Below are 20,268 nucleotides of genomic sequence, written 5' to 3' on the forward strand. Positions count from 1 at the left end.
TGGCTTTGTCAAGGGCAGGTCATTGCCTTACGAGCCTGACTGAAGTTTTTTGAGGATGTGACTAAACACATTGATGAAGGAAGAGCAGTAGTTGTAGTGTATATGGATTTCAGCAAGGCATTTGATAAGGTACCCCATGCAAGACTTATTAAGAAAGTAAGGAGGTATGGGATCCAAGGGGACATTGACTTGTGGAACCAGAATTAGCTTGCCCACAGAAGGCAAAGAGTAGTTGTAGACGGGTCATATTCTGCGTGGAGGTCAGTCACCAGTGGAGTGCTTCAGGGATCTGTTCCGGGACCCTTACGCTTTGTGATTTTTATAAATGACCTGGATGAGGAAGTGGAGGGATGGGTTAGTAAGTTCGATGACACCGATGCTGGAGGTATTGTGGACAGTGTGGAGGGCTGTCAGAGGTTACAGCAGGACATTGATAGGATGCAAAACTGTGCTGAGAAGTGGCAGATGGAGTTCAACCCAGATAAGTGTGAAGTGGTTCATTTAGGTAGGTCAAATATGATGGCAGAATATAGTATTAATGGTAAGACTCTTGGCAGTGTGGAGGATCAGAGGGATCTTGGGGTTCGAGTCCATAGGACGCTCAAAGCAGTTGTGCAGGTTGACTCTGTGGTTAAGAAGGCGTATGGTGTATTGGCCTTCATCAATCGTGGAATTGTATTTAGGAGCCGAGAGGTAATGTTGTAGCTATATAGGACCCTGGTCAGACCCCACTTGGAGTACTGTGCTCAATTCTGGTCGCCTCACTATAGGAAGGATATGGAAGCTGTAGAAAGGGTGCAGAGGAGATTTACAAGGATATTGCCTGGATTGGGGAGCATGCCCTATGAGAATAGGTTGAGTGAACTCGGCCTTTTTTCCTTGGAGCGACGGGGGATGAGAGGTGACCTGATAGATGTATAAGATGATGAGAGGCATTGACCATGTGGATAGTCAGAGGCTTTTTCCCAGGGCTGAAATGGTTGCCACAAGAGGACACAGGTTTAAGATGCTGGGGAGTAGGTACAGAGGAGATGTCAGGGGCAAGTTTTTTACTCTGAGAGTGGTGAGTGCGTGGAATGGGTTGCCAGCAATGGTGGTAGAGGGGGATACGATAGGGTCTTTTAAGAGACTTTCAGATAGGTACATGGAGTTTAGTAAAATAGAGGGCTATAGGTAACCCTAGTTAATTTCTAAGGTAGGGACATGTTCGGCACAACTCTGTTGAAGATGTCCTTGAACTCTCCCGCCTGGTTGGCACAGGTTTTCAGTGCCCTACCAGGTTTGCCATCAGAGCCTGATGCCTCGCAAAGGTTCACCCTCTTGAACATGTTCTGATGTTAGCCTCCGAAACAGAGATCACAGGGTCACCAGATGCTGCAAGGGTTTACACAGGTGTAGTTTTATTCTCCCTTTCAAAGTGGACGTAAAAGGCATTGAGCTAATCTGGCAGTGAAGCATCACAAATATTCATGATGTTAGGTTTCAGAATCAGAATCAGGTTTATATTACTGGTATGTGATGTGAAATTTGTTAACTTAGCAGCAGCAGTTCAATGCAATACATAATCTAGCAGAGAAAAATAATAATAAACAAGTAAATCACTTGCGTATATTGAATACATTTAAAAAATATGCAAAAACAGAAATGCTGTATATTTAAAACAAAAGTGAGATAATGCCCAAAGATTCAGTGTCCATCTAGGAATTGGATGGCAGAGAGGAAGAAGCTGTTCCTGAATCACTGAGTGTGTGCCTTCAGGCTTCTGTACCTCCTACCTGATGGTAACAGTGAGAAAAGGGCATGCCCTGGGTGCTGGAGGTCCTTAATAATGGACGCTGACTTTCTGAGACACCGCTCCCTAAAGACGTCCTGGGTACTTTGTAGGCTAGTGCCCAAGATGGAACTGACTAGATTTACAGCCTTCTGCAGCTTCTTTTGGTCCCGTGCAGTAGCCCCTCCATGCCAGACAGTGATGCCTTGCAGGAAGTAATGACCTGCCCTGCCAGAGCTGAGTGTATTTGATTCCATCTCTAATTTCAACTGGAATTGTTTTGTTTTTTGCCCTTAAAATAGTCTTCCTTAAGTTGTACCTGAGCTTCTTGTATTGTTCTGCATCACTGGTCTTGAATGGCATAGATCTAGCCCTCAGTAGACAATGAATCTCCTGGTTCACCCATGGGTTTTGGTTGGGTATGTTCTCAAAGGCACATACTCGTCTACACAGGTTTTGATGAGGTCAGTGACAACTGTTGTGTCTTCATTCAGAGGTCTAGTCCCCTGACTCAAAGCAGCCCCGTAAGTGCTCCACCTCCTCCCTTGACCTTACCTTCCTGTCCTCACCACTGGTGCTCTGGTCTTCAATCTCTGCCTGTGCAGCCAGATGATCAAACTTTCCAAAATCATTCTTGATGGTGGTGGAACATTGGCCAAGTGTGTTGGTTCTTCTGGTTTCACAGGTGGTAGTTGTTCAGAGACTTCAAACTGGCCTAGTTGAAATCATCTGCAATGATAGGGCAGACATCTCAGTGTACTGTTTCGACTGCTGATCATGGTGCTTAGCTGCTCCAGTGCCTACCTGACACTGACTGGGGGGAAAATATACATTGTTAGTAGGAGTATGGCAGAAAACTCCCTCGACAGATGAAATGGGTAACGCTTGACTGCTAGATGTTTTAGGTCGGGTGAGCAGAACTGAAACAGAACCGTCATGTCTGTGAACTACAGTGAGTTAATCATGAAGCATACGCAGCCGCCTGTAATTTTAAAAGACTCGGCGCTGCAGCCCGAGGGCTTCACCATCCACTGGAAAGACAGGACAGCTGTGTCTGAATTGGTGGAGATGAGCCAGTGATGTACATGAAGCAATGTATACTGCAGTCCCTGATGTCCCTCTGGTACTGCAATCTTGCTCTGAGATCTTCAATTTTATTTTACAGAGGCCTATATTTGCCAGCAGGATAGTAGGGAGTGGGAATCTAAGGAGCTCTGTTTCAATGTTATTTGTAGACTGGCTTTTCTGGAAGAGAAACTGCCCCCTCAACCTGAGTCTGCAGTCCATGTTCCACTGATTTTTAGGATTAATGAACTCCTTAAGCATCTTAAAACAATGTTGCTTACTGAAGTATTCATGGCTATGACTGTGGATTTCAGTTGTAGTCCTAAACGGAAACATTTGATGATTAAACCTGTGGAGGTTCTCTGCTGTTTATGGTGGGAAACATGCTCAACCCTCCTGCCACTCTGGGAGTCAAAGCTGCAAGAGATTGAAATATGTATTTCATTTTTTAAAAAAACAGTTTTAAATTTTAGTCTTAATTTCTGAAACATCCACATTTTGACAGATCTGGGTAATACACAATCAGAATGATTGTTTTTCCTTTGTCTGGGGACATTGATTCCTATTACTATGAGGCTCTGGGTAGATATCTTCCACAATTTCCCAATGGGAGGATGCCTGCATTGAGTATGTGTTTCAGAAAGCAATGACATGCCAGCTGCGAATTCTACTCCTTTGTCAGCCAATGGCACAGATGACAGGGACTCACTTCTCATCCACTGCACGCTAGATCTGGCACATGAAGTTGTTCTCATATTTGCACTTTGAGAGACGCTGAGTACTAATCATTATTCTTTTGACTGTACAAGAAGTGATAAATGTGCTGTGGTTGCAGGATCAAGCGCTGGTGCAGGGAGTGGAGAGTTCCATGTCTACAGACACCTTCGTCGCAGGGAGTACATGAGAGAGGATTTCATGGAGAAACAAGCAACCCAGGTAACAGAAGAATGAAGAGCAGAACAGGGTTATCCAGCCTTTATAGGAAAAGGTCAAATCAGTGGTGTATTTGGACTCAAAAAAACAAGTTAGAAGTTCATATGCAAAATTAAAGCATATCGTAATAGGGGTAATATACTGGTGTAGACTGAGAAGTGGTTGAGAGACAGGAAACAGTTGGAGAAAAAGAAGTCCTTTCCTAGGTGGCAGGCAGTGACTCCTGGGGTACTGTAGGGAAGTAAGTGTAATAACTGCAAGTTTGCAGATGATGCTGAATTGTAGGACAAAGGATGCAGGCCAAGTCCATATGTATATTTAAGTTTCCTGATCGGTCAGGGCATCAGAGGATATGGAGAAAAGGCAGGTGTATAGTTTTGAGTGGGATCCGGGATCAGCCATAGAAACATAGAAAGCCTACAGCACAATACAGGCCCTTATGCCCACAAAGCTGTGCCGAACATGTCCTTACTATAGAAATCACCTCAGGTTACCCATAGCCTCTATTTTTCTAAGCGCCATGTACCTATCCAGGAGTCTATTAAAAGACCCTATCGTATCTGCCTCCACCACCGTTGCTGGTAACCCATTCCACACATTCACCACTCTCTGTGTAAAAAAAAACAAAAAACAAAAAAACAACAACTTACCCCGACATCTCCTCTGTACCTACTTCCAAGCACCTTAAATCTGTGCCCTCTCGTGTTAGTCATTTCAGCCCCGGGATAAAGCCTCTGACTATCCACACAATCAATGTCTGCTTCAGCTCATGATGATGTGCAAGCTAATTAAACTAATAATTGAATGCCTAACTAAATTAATTCTATCTGCCTATACTACATCTATATCCTTCCATTCTCGGCACATTCATGTTCCTAAGAGCATTTTAAATGCCTCTATCTTATTTGCCTCCACAATCATCTCAGGCACCCACCACTCTCTGTATAAGAAAACCATAACTTGTCCCGCCCATCCCCTTTGAACTTTACAGTCTCACCTTAAATGTGTGCTGTCTAGTATTAGACATTTTGACCCTGGAAAAAAGATACAGCTATCTACTCCATTTATGCCTCTCATAATTTTAGAAACTTCTCTCTGGTCTTCCCCCCAGCCTCCGCTGCTCTAGAGAATAAAAACCTTTTTAAACCTCTCCTTGTAGCACTTCTTTAATCCAGGCAGAATCCTGGTGAACCTCTTCTGCACCCTCTCCAAAGCCTTCACATTCTTAATGTAGCGGGGTGACCAGAACTGAATGCAGTACTTCAGATTGGGCCTAACTAGAGTTCTATAAAACTGTAACATAATTTCCAGACTTTCAAACATAGTGGCTTGACTAATGAAGGCAAGCATGTCTTACATGTTCTTTACCACCATACGAACCTGTGCACCCACTTTCAGGAAGCTATGGATTTGAACCTCCAAGATCTCTTTGCACGTCAACACTGTTAAGAGTCCTGTCACTAACCATGTACCTTTGCCTTTGATCTCCAAAGGTTCAACACCTCACATTTGGCCTGATTAAACTGGATTAAATGTTATCTGTCATCTCTTTGTCCATTAGTGGAACTGATGTATGTCTTACTGTATTCTTAGTAAAGTTTTATATCATTACTCAGTGAAATGGTAGCTTTTTTTAATATACCTTCTTAACTCTTTGCATGAACCTTTGGTTAATTGAGGCAACCACTTAATTGGGCGAAAATATACTGGTCCAGATGTGTTCCAGTTAACCAGAATCCATTGTGTTGTAATTTAACTGCTTCTACCTCTTACCCTGGCGCTTCCCTTATACCCACCGGCCTTTGTGTGAATGACATGCCCTTCTGCTTCCCTTTAAAACCTTCTCTTCTTACCTTAAATCTATGCTTACAAGTTTTGGACTCACCTAACCAGGGAAAATGCCTGTGACCATTTAACTTGTACAGTGCCTATAAAAAGTATTTACCTCCCTTGGAAGTTTGCATGTTTTATTCTTTTACAACATTGAATCACAGTGGATTTAATTTGGCTTATTTTAACACTGGTCAACAGTAAAGACTCTTTCGTGTCAAAGTAAAAACGGATCTCCACGTAGTGATCTAAATTAATTACAAATATAAAACACAAAATAATTGATTGCTTAAATATTCACCCCCTTTAATATGACATGCCAAATCATCATCATTTAGAAGTCACATAATTGGTTAAATAGAGACTGCGCTGTGTGCAGTCAAGGTGTTTCAGTTGATTGCATTGTATCTGGAAGGTCCAACTGCTGGTGAGTCAGTATCCTGGCAAAAACTACACCATGAAGACAAAAGAACACTCCAAGCAGATCTGCAATAAGGTTATTGAAAAGCACAAATCAGGAGATGGATACAAGAAAATTTCCAAGTCATTGAATATTCCTTGGAAGTTAAGTCAATCATCAAGAAATGGAAAGAATATGGCACAGCTGTAAATCTGTCTTGAGCAGGTCGACCTTAAAAGCTGAGTGACCGTGCAAGGAGGGGACTAGTGAGGGAGGCCACCAAGAGACCTATGACAACTCTAGATGAGTTAAAAGCTTCAGTGGCTGAGATGGGAGAGACTGCGTATACAACAGTTGCCCAGGTGCTTCAGCTGTCACAGTTTAATGGGAGAATGGCAAAGAGAAAGCCACTGTTGGGAGGAAAATAAAACTGACATGAAATCTCAGCTAGAGTTTGCCAGAAGGCATGTGGGAAACTTTGAAATTAGCTGGAAGAAGGCTGTATGGTCTTATGAAACCAAAATTGAGCTTTTTGGTCATCAGACACAACACTATGTTGGCGTAAATCATACACCGCACATCATCAAAAACACATCATCCCTACTGTGAAGCATGATGGTCGCTGCATCATGCCATGGAGATGCTTCACTGCAGCTTGAGAAGGTAGAGAGTAAAATGAATGCAGCAAAATACAGGGAACTCCTGGAGGAAATCCTGATGCAGTCTGCAAGAGAACTGTGACTTCGGAGAAGAGTTGTTTTCCAGCAAGACAATAACCCCAAGCATAAAGCCAATGCTACACAGGAATGGCTTAAAAACAAGAAAGTTAATGTGCTGCAGTCAGAGTCCAGAACTCAATGCAATTGAGAATTTATGGGTGGACTTGAAAAGGGCCGTTCACTCATGATCCCCATGCAATCCGACAGAGCTTGAGCAGTTTTGTAAAGAAGAATGGGGAAGTATTGCAGTGTCCAGATGTGCAAAGCTAATAAAGACTTATCTATACAGACTCAAGGCTGTAATTGCTGCCAAAGGTGCATCTACTAAATATTGAAGGGGGTGAATATTTATGCAATTATTTGTGTTTTATAATTAATTTGTAATTAGTTTGGATCACTGTGCAGAGATCTTTTTTCATTCTGCCACAAAAGAATTTTTTTGTTGATCAGTGCCAAAAAAAGTCAAATTAAATCCACTGTGATTCAATGTTGTAAAACAATAAAACATGAAAACTTATGGGGTGGGGGTGTTGAATACTTTTTATAGGCGGTGTATCTGCATCCCATGATATAAATCCCATGAAGGTAACCTCTTAGTTTCTAACGCTTCAGGCAAAAAATTCCAGCCTATCCAGTCTATCCTTGTACTCAAACTGCCACAGTCCCAGTAACATTTTTGTACATCTTTTATGCAACCTTTCCAGTTTGATGACATCCTTCCAATCGTGTGGTTACCAGAATTGTACATAATACTAATGAGTTTACAGTTGTAACATGGCATTTCAACTCTTGTGTTCAATATTCTGGATGATAAAGGTCAATGTGACAAACATAATCTTCGCTAAACTGTCTCCCTACATCAACACTTTCAATGAATGATGACCTTGTATTCCAAGGTAAACATAATCTTTGCTAAACTGTCTCCCTGCATCGACATTTTCAATGAATGACGTGCTTGCATTCCAAGGTCTCTTGTTCTGCAACACCCCCCAGTACTTTGCCATACACTGTGTCAGCCTGATTTGGCGTGACCTACTAAAATGCAAATGCTTGTATTTTTAAACTCCATCTACTACCCACTGGCCTGGTTGTTCAACATATTCTTGTGATATTAGATAGCATTCTTCAATGTGATCAATACAATCAATTTAGTGTTATTCACAACCATACTAACCATTCTCATCCAGATCATTAAAAAACATGATGAAGAACAGGAAATACAGCACTGATCCCTGCGGCACACCTCTGATCATAGGCTTGAGAAACGATCCTCCGTTACAACCGTCTATTTTCTTCTGTCAAGCCCATTTTTTGTCCAATTGGCTAGCTATACCTGAAAACGAGAGTAAGCTAGGGATGAATTGAATCACAGAAGGGCAGAAATGAAGTTATCAGTAAAGTTTTGATGGCTTTTGGAATAATCAATGGAGCAAATTTCAAGCTCTCATTCCTAAGTAATACATTGAAAATGATGTCTCTTAATTTTGTTGGAAAATGAATGCTGAGTAATTTCCCTTGGATGTGCAGTTTGTATGATTGTTTAAAAAATATAGTTACCATCATTTACTGTAAGTATGCCAACATTTGCTGTATTTATTTATTGAGATACAGTGTGAAATAGGCCCTTCTGGCTCGTCGAACTGTGTCGCCCAGCAATCCCCTGTTTAATCATGGGACAATTTACAGTGACCAGTTAACCTACAAACTGGTACGTCTTTGGACTGTGGGAGGAAAGCCACGCAGTCACGGGGAGTACAGGCAGCAGCAGGAATGACACTGGGGTTGCTGGTACTGTAAAGCGTTGAGCTAACCACTGTGCTGTCATGCTGCCCAACATCTTGATGTTCACCTGCTAACACTATGATGTGATGTTTTCATACTGAAGTAATTTCTACCTAATGGTAGTAGAACAATGGAATCCCTGCTGGGGTCTGGTTGGTAAATACTGGGATCAATTAAGTATGGTTGTGTAATGTGGTGTCTTAAACGTTTATCATCTAGATTTTATGGAAATTGCTGTGGTGCTTCTGTAGTGAACTGCGGGGATTGTAAATTACTAGTCATTTTAGCTTGGTTTCAGTCTTCCTGCTCTTTAGCATGCATTGGAAATGTGATATGATGTTGTGCTGTGTAAAGTAAAAATCCTTTGCTTCCCAGCAACGTCTGGATGAAGAATTCCAGAAGAAACTAGATGAGAACAGGAGGGTGGCTGAGGAGAGGACAGAAAAACGCAGGAGGAAACGGTAAGAGCATCAGGAGTTCCTAATCCATGAAACCATGTAAGTGATGGAATATGACAGTTTCCAATGTGTAATTTTATCCCCATTGAAATCAAAGGAGTTGGTATATACAAATACTGTCTGTACAGATTGATTTGTAAACATTCAGTTTACAAATTATAATGAACATTCAACTAAGAGTACCTGTATTTGATTTAAAATGCCTTTGGCTTTTGATGTTGGCGGTTAGTAACAAATGATAATTGAAGTCCCAGTTGGCATGGCACCTCAACAAAAATTATTGTCTATTTGACCGACAGCAGCTCTGAAACACATTGTGTGCAGAACCTTGGTAATGATTGACTGTTGGAAGTAATATCTTGATTGCAACGGAATGTTATCTTTAAAGAGTACACATGGTCAAGAATAATTATAGTGGAGAGAATGAAAGTTCATGGGGTGAGAGTTATCAAAGGAATCATAATGGAATCGGGCCCTTTGACTTGACTAAGGCCCATTGCACCACTTATAAAGCACTCATTTTCACACTACTCCTACCGTAGCTCATTTTATTCTCTCCATATTCCTTGCTCATTGTGAACACTTCCCCAGACATGCATGTAAAACTGACGATGTAGCTGACAACGCCTAGGTAGCATATCATCAGTTGATCGCTGTGACCCTTGGACTCGGGTTCAGGACTCGCCACTTCTCAGCCCAGTTCTGCATCCTATCGATGTCCTGCTGTAACCTTGGACAACCCTCCAGACTATCCACAGCAACCCCAACTTTTGCATCATCAGCAAACTTACTAACCCACCCTTCCACCCTTCTACACTTGGCTCATCTTCTTGCTCTTCACATGCTTGTAGAATGCCTTGGCTGTTTCCTTAATCTTGCTCGTCAATGCCTTTTCATGGCCCCTTCTAGCTCTCCTAATTTCATTCTTGAGCTTCTGCCTGGCACCCTTGTGATTTTCTAACAGTACCTAGTTTCTTAAACCTTTCATAAACTTTCCATTTCTTTTTAACTAGATTTTCTATATCCTTTGTACACCATGATTCTTTTACCCTACCATCCTTTCCTTGCCACAATGGAACATACCTATGCAGAATGCCATGCAATGTTGTCTGAACATCTGTCACATTTCTGCCATGCATTTCCCTGAGAACATCTGCTCCCAATTTATGTCCCCGTTCCTGCCTAATAGCATCATATTTCCCCCTATCCCAATTAAATGTTTTTCCAAATTTTCTGCTCCTATCCCTCTCCAGCACTATGGTAAAAGAGATAGGGTTGTGATCACTACCTCCAAAATGCTCTCCCACTGAGAGATCTGATATCTGACCAGGTTCATTTTCCAATACCAGATCAAGTACAGCCTCTCCTCTAGTTGGCTTATTTACATATTGTGTCAGGAAACCTTCTTGAACACACCTAACAAACTCCACCCCATGTAGACCCCTTGCTCTAAGGAGATGTCAGTCATTATTAGGAAAGTTAAAATCACCCATCATAAGAACCCTATTATTATTGCACCGTTCCAGAACCTCCCTCCCTATCTGCTCCGTGATGTCTCTGTTACTTTTGGGGTGGGGAGGTCTATAAAAAAACACCCGGTAGAGTCATTGCCCCCTTCCTGTTTCTGACTTCCACCCACAGTGATTCAGTAGACAATCCCCCCATGACTACTTCCTTTTCTGCAGGCGAGATACTATCCATGATTAGCAGTGCCACACCCCCATCTCTTTTGCCTCTCTTCCTGTCCTTTTTGAAACATCTAAAGCCTGGCGCGCTCAGGAGCTATTCCTGCCCCTGATTCATCCAAATCTCTGTAATGGCCACAAACATCATCGTTCCACATATTGATTGACGCTCGAGTTCCATCTGCCTTGCTCATGATACTCCTTGCATTAAAATAGACACATTTCAAATATAATGGTCCTATATCCACTCTTGTCTTTTTTAAATTTTTTTACAGACTTGAAAAAGTATTTACTATCCACTTAGATATTGTTTTCTAGCTTGCTTTCATCTTTCATCTTCTCCCTTGTAATGATTCCTTTAGTTGCTCCCTGTAGAGTTTTAAAAGCTTTCCAATCCTCTGTCTTCGCACTAATTTTTGCTTTGTTGTATGCTCTTTCTTTTGCTTTGACTTTTCTTTCAGCCACGGTCGTACTATTTCGCCATTTGAGCATTTCTTTGTTTTTGGAATACACATGTTCTGCACCTTCCTCATTTTTCCTAGGAAATTTACTGCTGTCATCCCTGCCAGCATCTTCTTCCAATTTACTTTGGCCAACTCCTCTCTCATACGACTGTAATTTCCTTTACTCCACTGAAATACTGGTCTGTCAGACCTTATTTTCTCCCCATCAGACTTTACCTTCTCACCTTTCTTGCTGTGAAACTGCACATTCAGCACATCATCCTTTGTAATTTCTACCAGCTGTAATAAGATCCCACCACCAGTTCTCTACTTTCTGCTTTGTACAGGGATCGATCGTTCCCTCTATAACTTTTTGGCCTGCTCATTCCTCCACACTCATCTCTTTACTCCTGGCACTTTCCTCTGCTTTCAAAGCAAATGTAACGATTGTCCCTCCAGTTCCTCCCTCACCACCATCCAGGACGTAAACAGACCTTTAAGGTGACGCAAAGATTTCCCGTGCGTCTCCTCCAACCTTGCCTACTGCATTTGGGTCTCTGTAGCCTTGGCAGCAGCAATACAAGCACCGATTTGGAGGGGCATTTAGCCAAGCCTCCACACTTAGTCTGCACTAGATACCCCGAGCTCCCAGTTGCACGTCATTTCAATTCCCCTTCTTGCTGGCACACTGACCTGTCCATTCCCTGCCACCTCCACTGTCATGATGAGGCCCAACACACACTAGAAGAACAACACCTCACATTTTGCCTATCATCCCTGAGTTTAACTAGTTTAGTTAGCCATCCCCACTAGCTGTTTCTTTTCCATCTTTCCCTGTCCATTTCCCCACTCTCTCTCCTTCAGATTCTCCTAATATTCGTGCTCCTTCCTCCCTCCCGCCTCCCTCAAATCTGTTCCAGGTCCATCTATCATCCACCTCCCCATTAATTGTTCTCACTCTCATCTCTGGTTGCATTTAGTGTTCCTGTTTCTCTCCCTCCAGCAGCTGTCAGCTGTCTTCACTCTTCCTTTCATCTACCTTATTCCAACTGCCTTTCATTCATTCCTTCCTCTCTACTTCCATCTGTCATTCACCTGCCAGTCTCCCAACTTCACCCCTCACTCACCTCCCCTACCTGTCAACACCAGCCTGTCATTTTATACCACTCCTCAATGTACCAAATACCTCAGACTCCAGTCTCACCACTCCCCTCTCCCTGTACTGGCCATCTCCCCTCTCCACTCATTGTTCTGAGGCAGGGTTTCGAACTGAAACTCTGATAACTCCTTTCTTCCCACAGATGCTGCTCAAAGGGCTGAGTTGCTGCAGCAGATTGTTGCAAAGTAGTCTTAGATGTAACTTAATAAAGTAATAAAAGGATTTTTAGCTGCTGGTTTTCAGTATCAGGTTTATTTACACTCTTACATTAGGTGAATTTTTTTGTTTTGCGGCCGCAGTACAAATACATACAATTACTATAAATCACAAAATAAACAGTGCGTAAAGAATAAATAATAAGTAAGTGTTCTTGGAAATCTGATGGTGGAGTGGAAGATGCTGTTCCTAAAATATTAAGTATGAATCTTCGGGCTCCTGTACCTTCTCCCTGACAGTAGCAGCAGGAAGTGGGAATGTCCCGTCTTGAGGCACTACCTCTCGAAGTTGGCTAAAACCCTCTGCCGTCTTTTGTGATCCTGTTCATTGGAGGCTTCACATCAGGAGTGATGCAATCAATCAGAATGCACTTCATTCTACATCTGTACAAATTTGCACGCACGACATACTAAATCTTTTCAAACTCCTAACGAAGCAGAGCTGCTGGCATGCTGCCTTCATGACTGCAAAAATGTGTTGGACTTAGGACAGATCCTCAGATGTTGATGCACAGAAACTTAAAGCTTCTCACCCTTCCACCGCTGACCCCTCCATGAGTACTGGTGTATTCTCCTAGCTTCCCCTTCCTGAAGCCCCATAGTCAATTCCTTGGTCTTGTTGATATTGGGTGCAAGGTGGTTGTTGCAAATACCACTCAACTAGCCAATCTATCTCAGCACTGTATGCCTCCTTCCACCACCTAAGATTTTACAAACACAGTGTCATCTGCAAAGTTATACAGTTCCAAGAAAAAGTTAGTGAACTCTTTGCACTTACCTGATTTTCTGTATTAATTACTCATAAAGTGTGGTCTGATCTTCATCTAAGTCACAATAATAGACAAACAATCTGCCTAAACTAATAACACACAGACAATTATACTTCTCATGTCTTTATTGAACATGCTGTTTAATCATTCACAGTCCAGGTTGAAAAAGTATGTGAACCCTTGTATTGAATAAGGTAGGACCTCCTTTAGCAGCATTAACCTCCACCAAACATTCCATGTAGTTGCTGATCAGATTTGCTCAATGGCAGGTAGGAATTTTAGACCATTCCTCCATACAAAACTGTTTCTGTTCATCAATATTTCTGGGATACTTTGCATGAACATCCCTCTTCAAGTCTTGCCACAGCATCTCAATTGGGTTAAGGTCTGGACTCTGACTTGTCCATTCCAAACCACAAACTTTCTTCTTTTTAAACATTCTGCTGTTGATTTACTCTTTTGTTTTGGATCATTGTCTTGTTACATCATCCAGCTTCAGGTGATGGACCACTACTGTGACATTCTCCTGTAAAATGCCTTGATACAATTTTGAATTAATTGTTCCCTCAATGATTGCAAGCTGCCCATGCTCTGAGGCAGCAAAACAGCCCCAAGCCATGATGCTCTTTCCACCATGTTTCACTGTTGGGATGAGGTTTTGGTGTTGGTGTGCAGTGCCCTTTTTCCTCCAAAAAGTCTTATCTGTCCACAGAACATTGTCCCAGAAGCATTGTAGAACATCCAGGTGGTCTTCTGCAAACTTGAGACGAGCAGCAGTGTTTTTTTTTGAGAGCAGTGGTTTCCTCTGTGTTGACCTTTTATGAACACCATTCTTGTTCTTGTTTAGTGTTTTTTTTACTTATAGTGTACACATGAATAGAGACTTTTGCAAGTTCTAGAGATTTCTGCAGGTCTATTGCTGTTACCCTTGTTTTTTTTTTCCACCTCCTTCAGCATTGCACCTTGTGCTCTTGGTGTGATCTGTGTAGGATGCCCACTCTAAAGGAGAGTTGCAACAGGACTGAATTTCCTCCATTTGTAGAAATTTCTCAGGTCTTTAGCAATGCTTTTGTAGCCTTTTCCAGCTTCATGCATCTCTACAATTCTTCTAAGGTCTTTTGAAAGTTGTTTCGATTGAGGTAAGGTGCACATAAGCAGATCTTTGTTGAGAAGAGCAGGCTCTGTCAGTAACCTGACTTTTTGTGTCTTTTTTATAGGGTAGGACACCTCTGCAACCCGCAGCTCCAATCTCATCTCATTGATTAGAACACCTGACTCCAAATGGCTTTTGTAGAAACCATTATCCCAGAGGATAATTTTATAAATTTTTTGAAAGTTGATTGTTTAAGTGGTGTACTCAGTATTGATGAGAAGTACAATTATTTGTGTATTATTAGTTTAGGCAGATTATCTATTATTGTCACTTAGATGAAGATCTGACTACATTTTATGAATAATTAATGCAGAGTATCAGGTAAATGCAAAGGGTTCATAAACTTTTTCTTGCAACTATAGATGATGTTTAAGCTGTTCTTAGCCACATAGTCTTAAGTGTAGAGAGAGTAGAGCAGTGGACCAAGCATGCATCCTTGAGGTGTGCCTGTGTTGATTGTCAATGCGGCAGAGATGTTATCAACTTCTACTGACTATGGTCTCCTAATGAGGATGTTGAGAATACAGTTGCTGAGGGAGGTACTGAGGTCCAAGTTTTGAAGCTTAGTGATTACTACTGAGGGGATGATGGTTTTCAGTGCTGATCTGTAATTGATAACCAGCTACATGACGTAGGTTTTGATGTTGTCCAGAGCAGAATGGAGAGCCATTGAAAGTGATGTATTTCCAAATGTTTCTCGTTTTATTTTTGACCAAAAGTCTTGTTTTGGAACACCACCACACTTTTAACATTGAAGTTTTTATGATAGTGGAACTTGTGTGTACGAAGCATCTTCTGGCAACGTGACTCCTTTGTAAATCAAGAAGTATCTGTACTTTAACACAACAGTGTGTAGTCAGATTTTGTACTGTTGGGGGTTTTACACTGATCAGATTTCTGCCTTGGAAGAACCTCTGTCATTACAATTCGAGTTGAATCATGGAGCAGGATTATCTCCCTCATGAATTAGCTGATCCCAGCCAGGACAATAAAAATTTGTCTGGAATTTATCTGATGAACAAATGTTAGGTTCTGAGATTTTCTAAAGCTCATCGACCTGAAACATCGACTGTTTACTCTTTTCCATAGATGCTGCCTGGCCTGCTGAGTTCATCCAACATTTTGTGCGTATTACTTTGACTTCCAGCATCTTTAGATTTTCTTTTGTTTGTGACTCATTTTTCATTGCCAGTTTACCCAGATCAAAATTCATTTGGATCCAATTTATGAAAATGATAATGGTCACTGATATACTGAGGCATGGCCCACTAAGTTGCAATCTAACTCAACCCCATATTCTTTTCCCTGCTAGCAGTGTATTATCTGTTGTGTTTCGGGTACTTAAGGTGCTTGTATTTCAAGGTTTGCTTTTCTTACTACAGTCAGAAGTTAAAACAAAAGAAAATTTTGGCGAAGAAAGCGAAGCAGGAGCAGACAAAAGCAACAGACGGTAAGTGATCAATGTTTCCTCAACCTCCCCTCTGTTTTTGAGCTGTCAAGCTAACCACCTGTCCTCGAGTAGAAAATTCCTTTAGTTTGTTATTGAGAAGATTGAGTCTTTGATTTTTATCACAAACTTTGTTTTTAATTGTTTGTAATCAGGGCCATACCTGACCTCAAAATCATAAAAAAAGCAAAAGCTGCAAATTTGGTTGTGGTTAAGCAGCATGTGTGAGGAGAGCGAGAGGTGTGACGAATTGAGCTCTGTGGTCCATATCTGGAACAAGCTGAAGCTGAGAAGTGAAGATGACAAAATCTCACCTTCAGCATACACTATCTGCTGCAGATAAACTCAGATGATGTAGTACTTAACATGAAAGGCTTAAAGAAGCATAACTGGCAAATTTGATACTGCCTTTGCTGGTGAGAATGTTCCACCTGCCCCATGATGTGTGCTCTGGTTGCTTGGCTGACATGGAGTTTACCAACTTTCGACAGATGACATTTTTATCTGGGTGCTGTGCAGCAGACTGTGCTGGGGAACCATGCAGTTTGCAATGTGCTCTTGTTTTATTGGTGGAAAAACATGGTAACAATCTTGTAGGATTGTTCCTCATTCGTTTCACAAGTTTGTTGAATTCAATCCGATTTTGTGCTAATGCTAATCTCAGTGATGTTTTGACACACTAAAACTGAATGGAAACTTACCTCAATTTGTGGATAAGTGTGATATAACTGTAAAGTTAAAAAGCACAGAAATGAGCCTTTGGCTCAACTCCATGCACAATAAGATTCCCATCTAAGCTAGTCCTATTTGCCTGTATTTGGCCCATATTCCTCTAAACCTTCCCTGTCCATGAACCAAGTGCATTTTAAATATTATTAATCTCCCTGCCTCAACCACTTCCTCTGATAGCTTGTTTGAAAAACTGACCGTTCTCTGGGTGAAAAAGTTGCTCCTCAAGTTCCTATTAAATTTCTCCCCTCTCACCTTAAACTCGTGTCCTTTAGTTCTTGACTCCTTAGCCTCGGGGAAAATTCACCCGATCTATGCCATTCAAGACTTTATATGTTCATAAAAGATGACCCCTTATTAGTTGTGCTCCAATGAATAAATCCCAATTTGCTCAACCTCTGTCCATAGCTCAGTCATTTGAGTCCCTGCAAGTCCCTGCAGCTGGAAAAATGGGCTGAAAAATGGCAGATGGAGTTTAATACAGACAATTGTGAGGTATTGTACTTTGGAAGGACAAACCAAGGTAGAACATACAAGGTAAATGGTAGGGCACTGAGGAGTGCAGTAGAACAGGGATCTGGGAATACAGATACAAAATTCCCTAAAAGTGGAGTCACAGGTAGATAGGGTCGTAAAGAGCTTTTGGTACATTGGCCTTTATAAATCAAAGTATTGAGTATAAGAATTGGAATGTTATGGTGAGGTTGTATAAGGCATCGGTGAGGCGGAATTTGGAGTATTGTGTGCAGTTTTGGACACCAGATTACAGGAAGGATATTAATAAGGTTGAAAGAGTGCACAGAAGGTTTACAAGGATGTTGCTGGGACTTGAGAAACTGAGTTACAGAGAAAGGTTGAGTAGGTTAGGACTTTATTCCCTGGGGCGTAGAAGAATGAGGGGAGATTTGATAGAGGTATATAAAATTATTATGGGTGTAGATAGAGTGAATGCAAGCAGGCTTTTTCCACTGAGGCTAGGGGAGAAAAAAAAAACAGAAGATATGGGTTAAGGGTGAGGGGGGAAAAGTTTAAAGGGAACATTGTGGGGGGGGGCTTCTTCACACAGAGTGGTGGGAGTGTGGAATAAGCTGCTAGATGAAGTGGTAAATGCGGGCTCACTTTTAACATTTAAGAAAAACTTAGGACAGGTACATGGATGAGAGGTGTATGGAGGGATATGGTCCGGGTGCAGGTCAGTGGGACTAGGCAGAAAAATGGTTCAGTACAGCCAAGAAGGGCCAAAAGGCCTGTTTCTGTGCTGTAATGTTCTATGGTTCTATCCTTGTAAATCCCCTTTGCATTCTATCCAGCATAATGCCTTTCCTATTGCCGGGTGTCCAAAACAGAACACAATATTCTGAACGTGGCTTCACCAGTGTATTGTACAGCTGCAACGTGACATCCTAACTTCTATACGCAGTGCCTTGACTAACGAAAGACAGTCTTCTTCACCACCCTGCTTACCTGTGATATCACTTTCAGGGAAAAGTGTGATGGAGTAGCTTGGCTGGAGACTTAGGATGATATCTGATTCTACGTGGAGCGAATTGACAGCCGAAGCCAGGTTTCTTTTATGATAGGGAGCTGAGCTGGATCAACTACTTGACAATGTAGATGGGTGTGACTGCTTCAGCCTTGTGCCAAGCAGGTTCTTGGATGTCTGACATCCTGTCAGCTTTAAAAGTGTTCACAATCATTCACACCTGGATATAGCCAGATTTTGATCTCTCTGTTAGTTGCCTCAGCAAGTATCTATAACTGACCCTCCTGCTTTCTGTGTTGTTGTTTTCTCTATGCATTAGTTATTTTCCCATTGTAATCCGATCAGTTCATGTTCACTCTAAATGGGGAGGGAGCTTTGAATTGCTGTGGTTCTGCTTGTCAGAGCAATATATTATGGGTGGTATAAGTAATATGAGCAGTTTCTAATTTTCTGAAGCAGCTGAAGGTGCATTAAACTGTTAGCTGAAGATATTACACTGTTTCACTGTTAAAAGGAAAGTACTCCCCCTACCCTCCGCCCCCGACCTCACTATCTCCATTACAACAGTTAGGAGGGACCAGCTCTATTAAAAAAGTCTATAACGTTATGAAAGAAGTAGATGCTCAGATATGTTGTTGTGGTGGGCATGTCTAAGGTGAGAGTTGTGGGATGATTTGAGTGAGAACTTTCTCACCTGGAGGATGTTGGGTCCTGGAACTCGCTGCCTAACGGGGTGGAGGCAGAGGCAGAGGCTCTCACAGTGTCATGCAGCATCTGGACAGGTGCTTCAATCACCACAGTGTAGTTGGCTGTGAACCTGCTGTGGGAACTGGGACTGGTATACATGAAACACACACAAAGTGCTGGAGGAACTCAGCAGGCCGGGCAGCATCTGTGGAGAAAAGTACAGGCGACGGCCCGAAACATTGATTGTACTTTTTTTTCCATAGATGCTGCCTGACCTGCTGAGTTCCTCCAGCATTTTGTGTGTGTGGCTTGGATTTCCAGCATCTGCAGATTTTCTGTTGTTTGTGATCTGGTATACATGAAGGTGGTGGGCCGAAGAGCCCGTTTTTGTACTGTACAACTGGGATTGGATCCGTGTAAAACCAGCTTTCTATTTGTCTATATGGCCCTTCTCCACACAACACAACGACCGTGATTTTAGAGCCCATTTGAGGAGAGTTATTACATGGTACGTGATTTTTAGCTCCATTATTTATTTGCAGTAAGGAAAACTCTGACTTACTTTGCATTAACCAACTTCATAATAATTAAGAAAGAAAATGATTGAAGGCAGAATTTCCAAGATCCTTCAGAGTGAAATATTTTTCAATCTATGCTTCAGGGTCTGAAACTTCAGGCAGTGGTGAAGACGAGGGGGTGGAGAGTCCAAACGAGGAAACAGATGACACAGAAGCACCAAGCTTTATCATGGGTGGCCGATGACCTTCGTTGTGTAGTTTTTTTGTTATATGGTATTTGTCATTCGAATAGAAAATGCATTGCTGTGTCCTGAATGTTGTACTATTTATTTAATGTGGAAAGTTAATTAACATTTTATATGAAGCTTTGTGATTAACATGTATATATGGAGCTCAGTAAAATTATTTTAACCAAATGCCATTGTTGGTTAGATGTCTGATATTTACAAAATGAAGCTTTCCAATGAACTGCCTTCTCCCCTTGAATTCTCACTATTACCTCTTTCTAAAAATTTGCATCACCCACCCTGCTGCCCTTGGCCTCTGCCGCTTCCTGAGGCAGTAAGGCAGTGCGGGTGGTGGAAGAAGGGGCTCTGTACGTAGTGTCAAAGCAGCATACTGTGCAGGCGTGATGAGATCTACCCCCCTCTACCTCCCTCAGAGGTTTTGGAACTATTCTAAGTATCAGTTGGCAAGTTAGAGACATATAAATTAATAAAAATTCTTTAAAATAAAACAATTTCTCAAGGCATTTTAAAAACCTGAAGTTCATTAAAGAAATAATTCAGGCAGTTGATTATGTGGCGGAGACCTCCATCTTGGTTAAAAACTGAGGAGCAGGATGCAGAGTGCCTCTCGCCCCACTGCTCAGTGTGTCAGAGTTCTGCCACTGGACTGGATGGTGGACGGGGAGTTGGGTACTCTGGCAGCCAGCTTCAGCTGTTCTGTTTGTCTGCCGTTGTTTGGGTTGATTTGACTTGCCTGGATTCCACACAGTGAAAGATGCTGCACATTGACCTTA

At 41.9% G+C, this 20,268-nt stretch overlaps 1 protein-coding gene across 1 annotated transcript in view; it reads left to right on the forward strand.

The window, feature by feature from the left end:
* Positions 1 to 19,949, forward strand: part of prkrip1 (PRKR interacting protein 1) — a 30,880-nt gene extending 10,931 nt beyond the window's left edge. The window contains exons 3-6 of the mRNA XM_063031568.1: positions 3,672 to 3,772; positions 8,876 to 8,961; positions 15,766 to 15,833; positions 19,391 to 19,949. Coding sequence (XP_062887638.1) covers positions 3,672 to 3,772; positions 8,876 to 8,961; positions 15,766 to 15,833; positions 19,391 to 19,491 — 356 coding nt within the window. The 3' untranslated portion in view covers positions 19,492 to 19,949. The remainder of the gene's footprint in view (positions 1 to 3,671; positions 3,773 to 8,875; positions 8,962 to 15,765; positions 15,834 to 19,390) is intronic.
* The last annotated feature ends 319 nt before the right edge of the window (positions 19,950 to 20,268 follow it).

The sequence above is a fragment of the Mobula hypostoma genome, chromosome 23 (genome assembly GCF_963921235.1).
Source record: "Mobula hypostoma chromosome 23, sMobHyp1.1, whole genome shotgun sequence".
NCBI lineage: Eukaryota > Metazoa > Chordata > Chondrichthyes > Myliobatiformes > Myliobatidae > Mobula > Mobula hypostoma.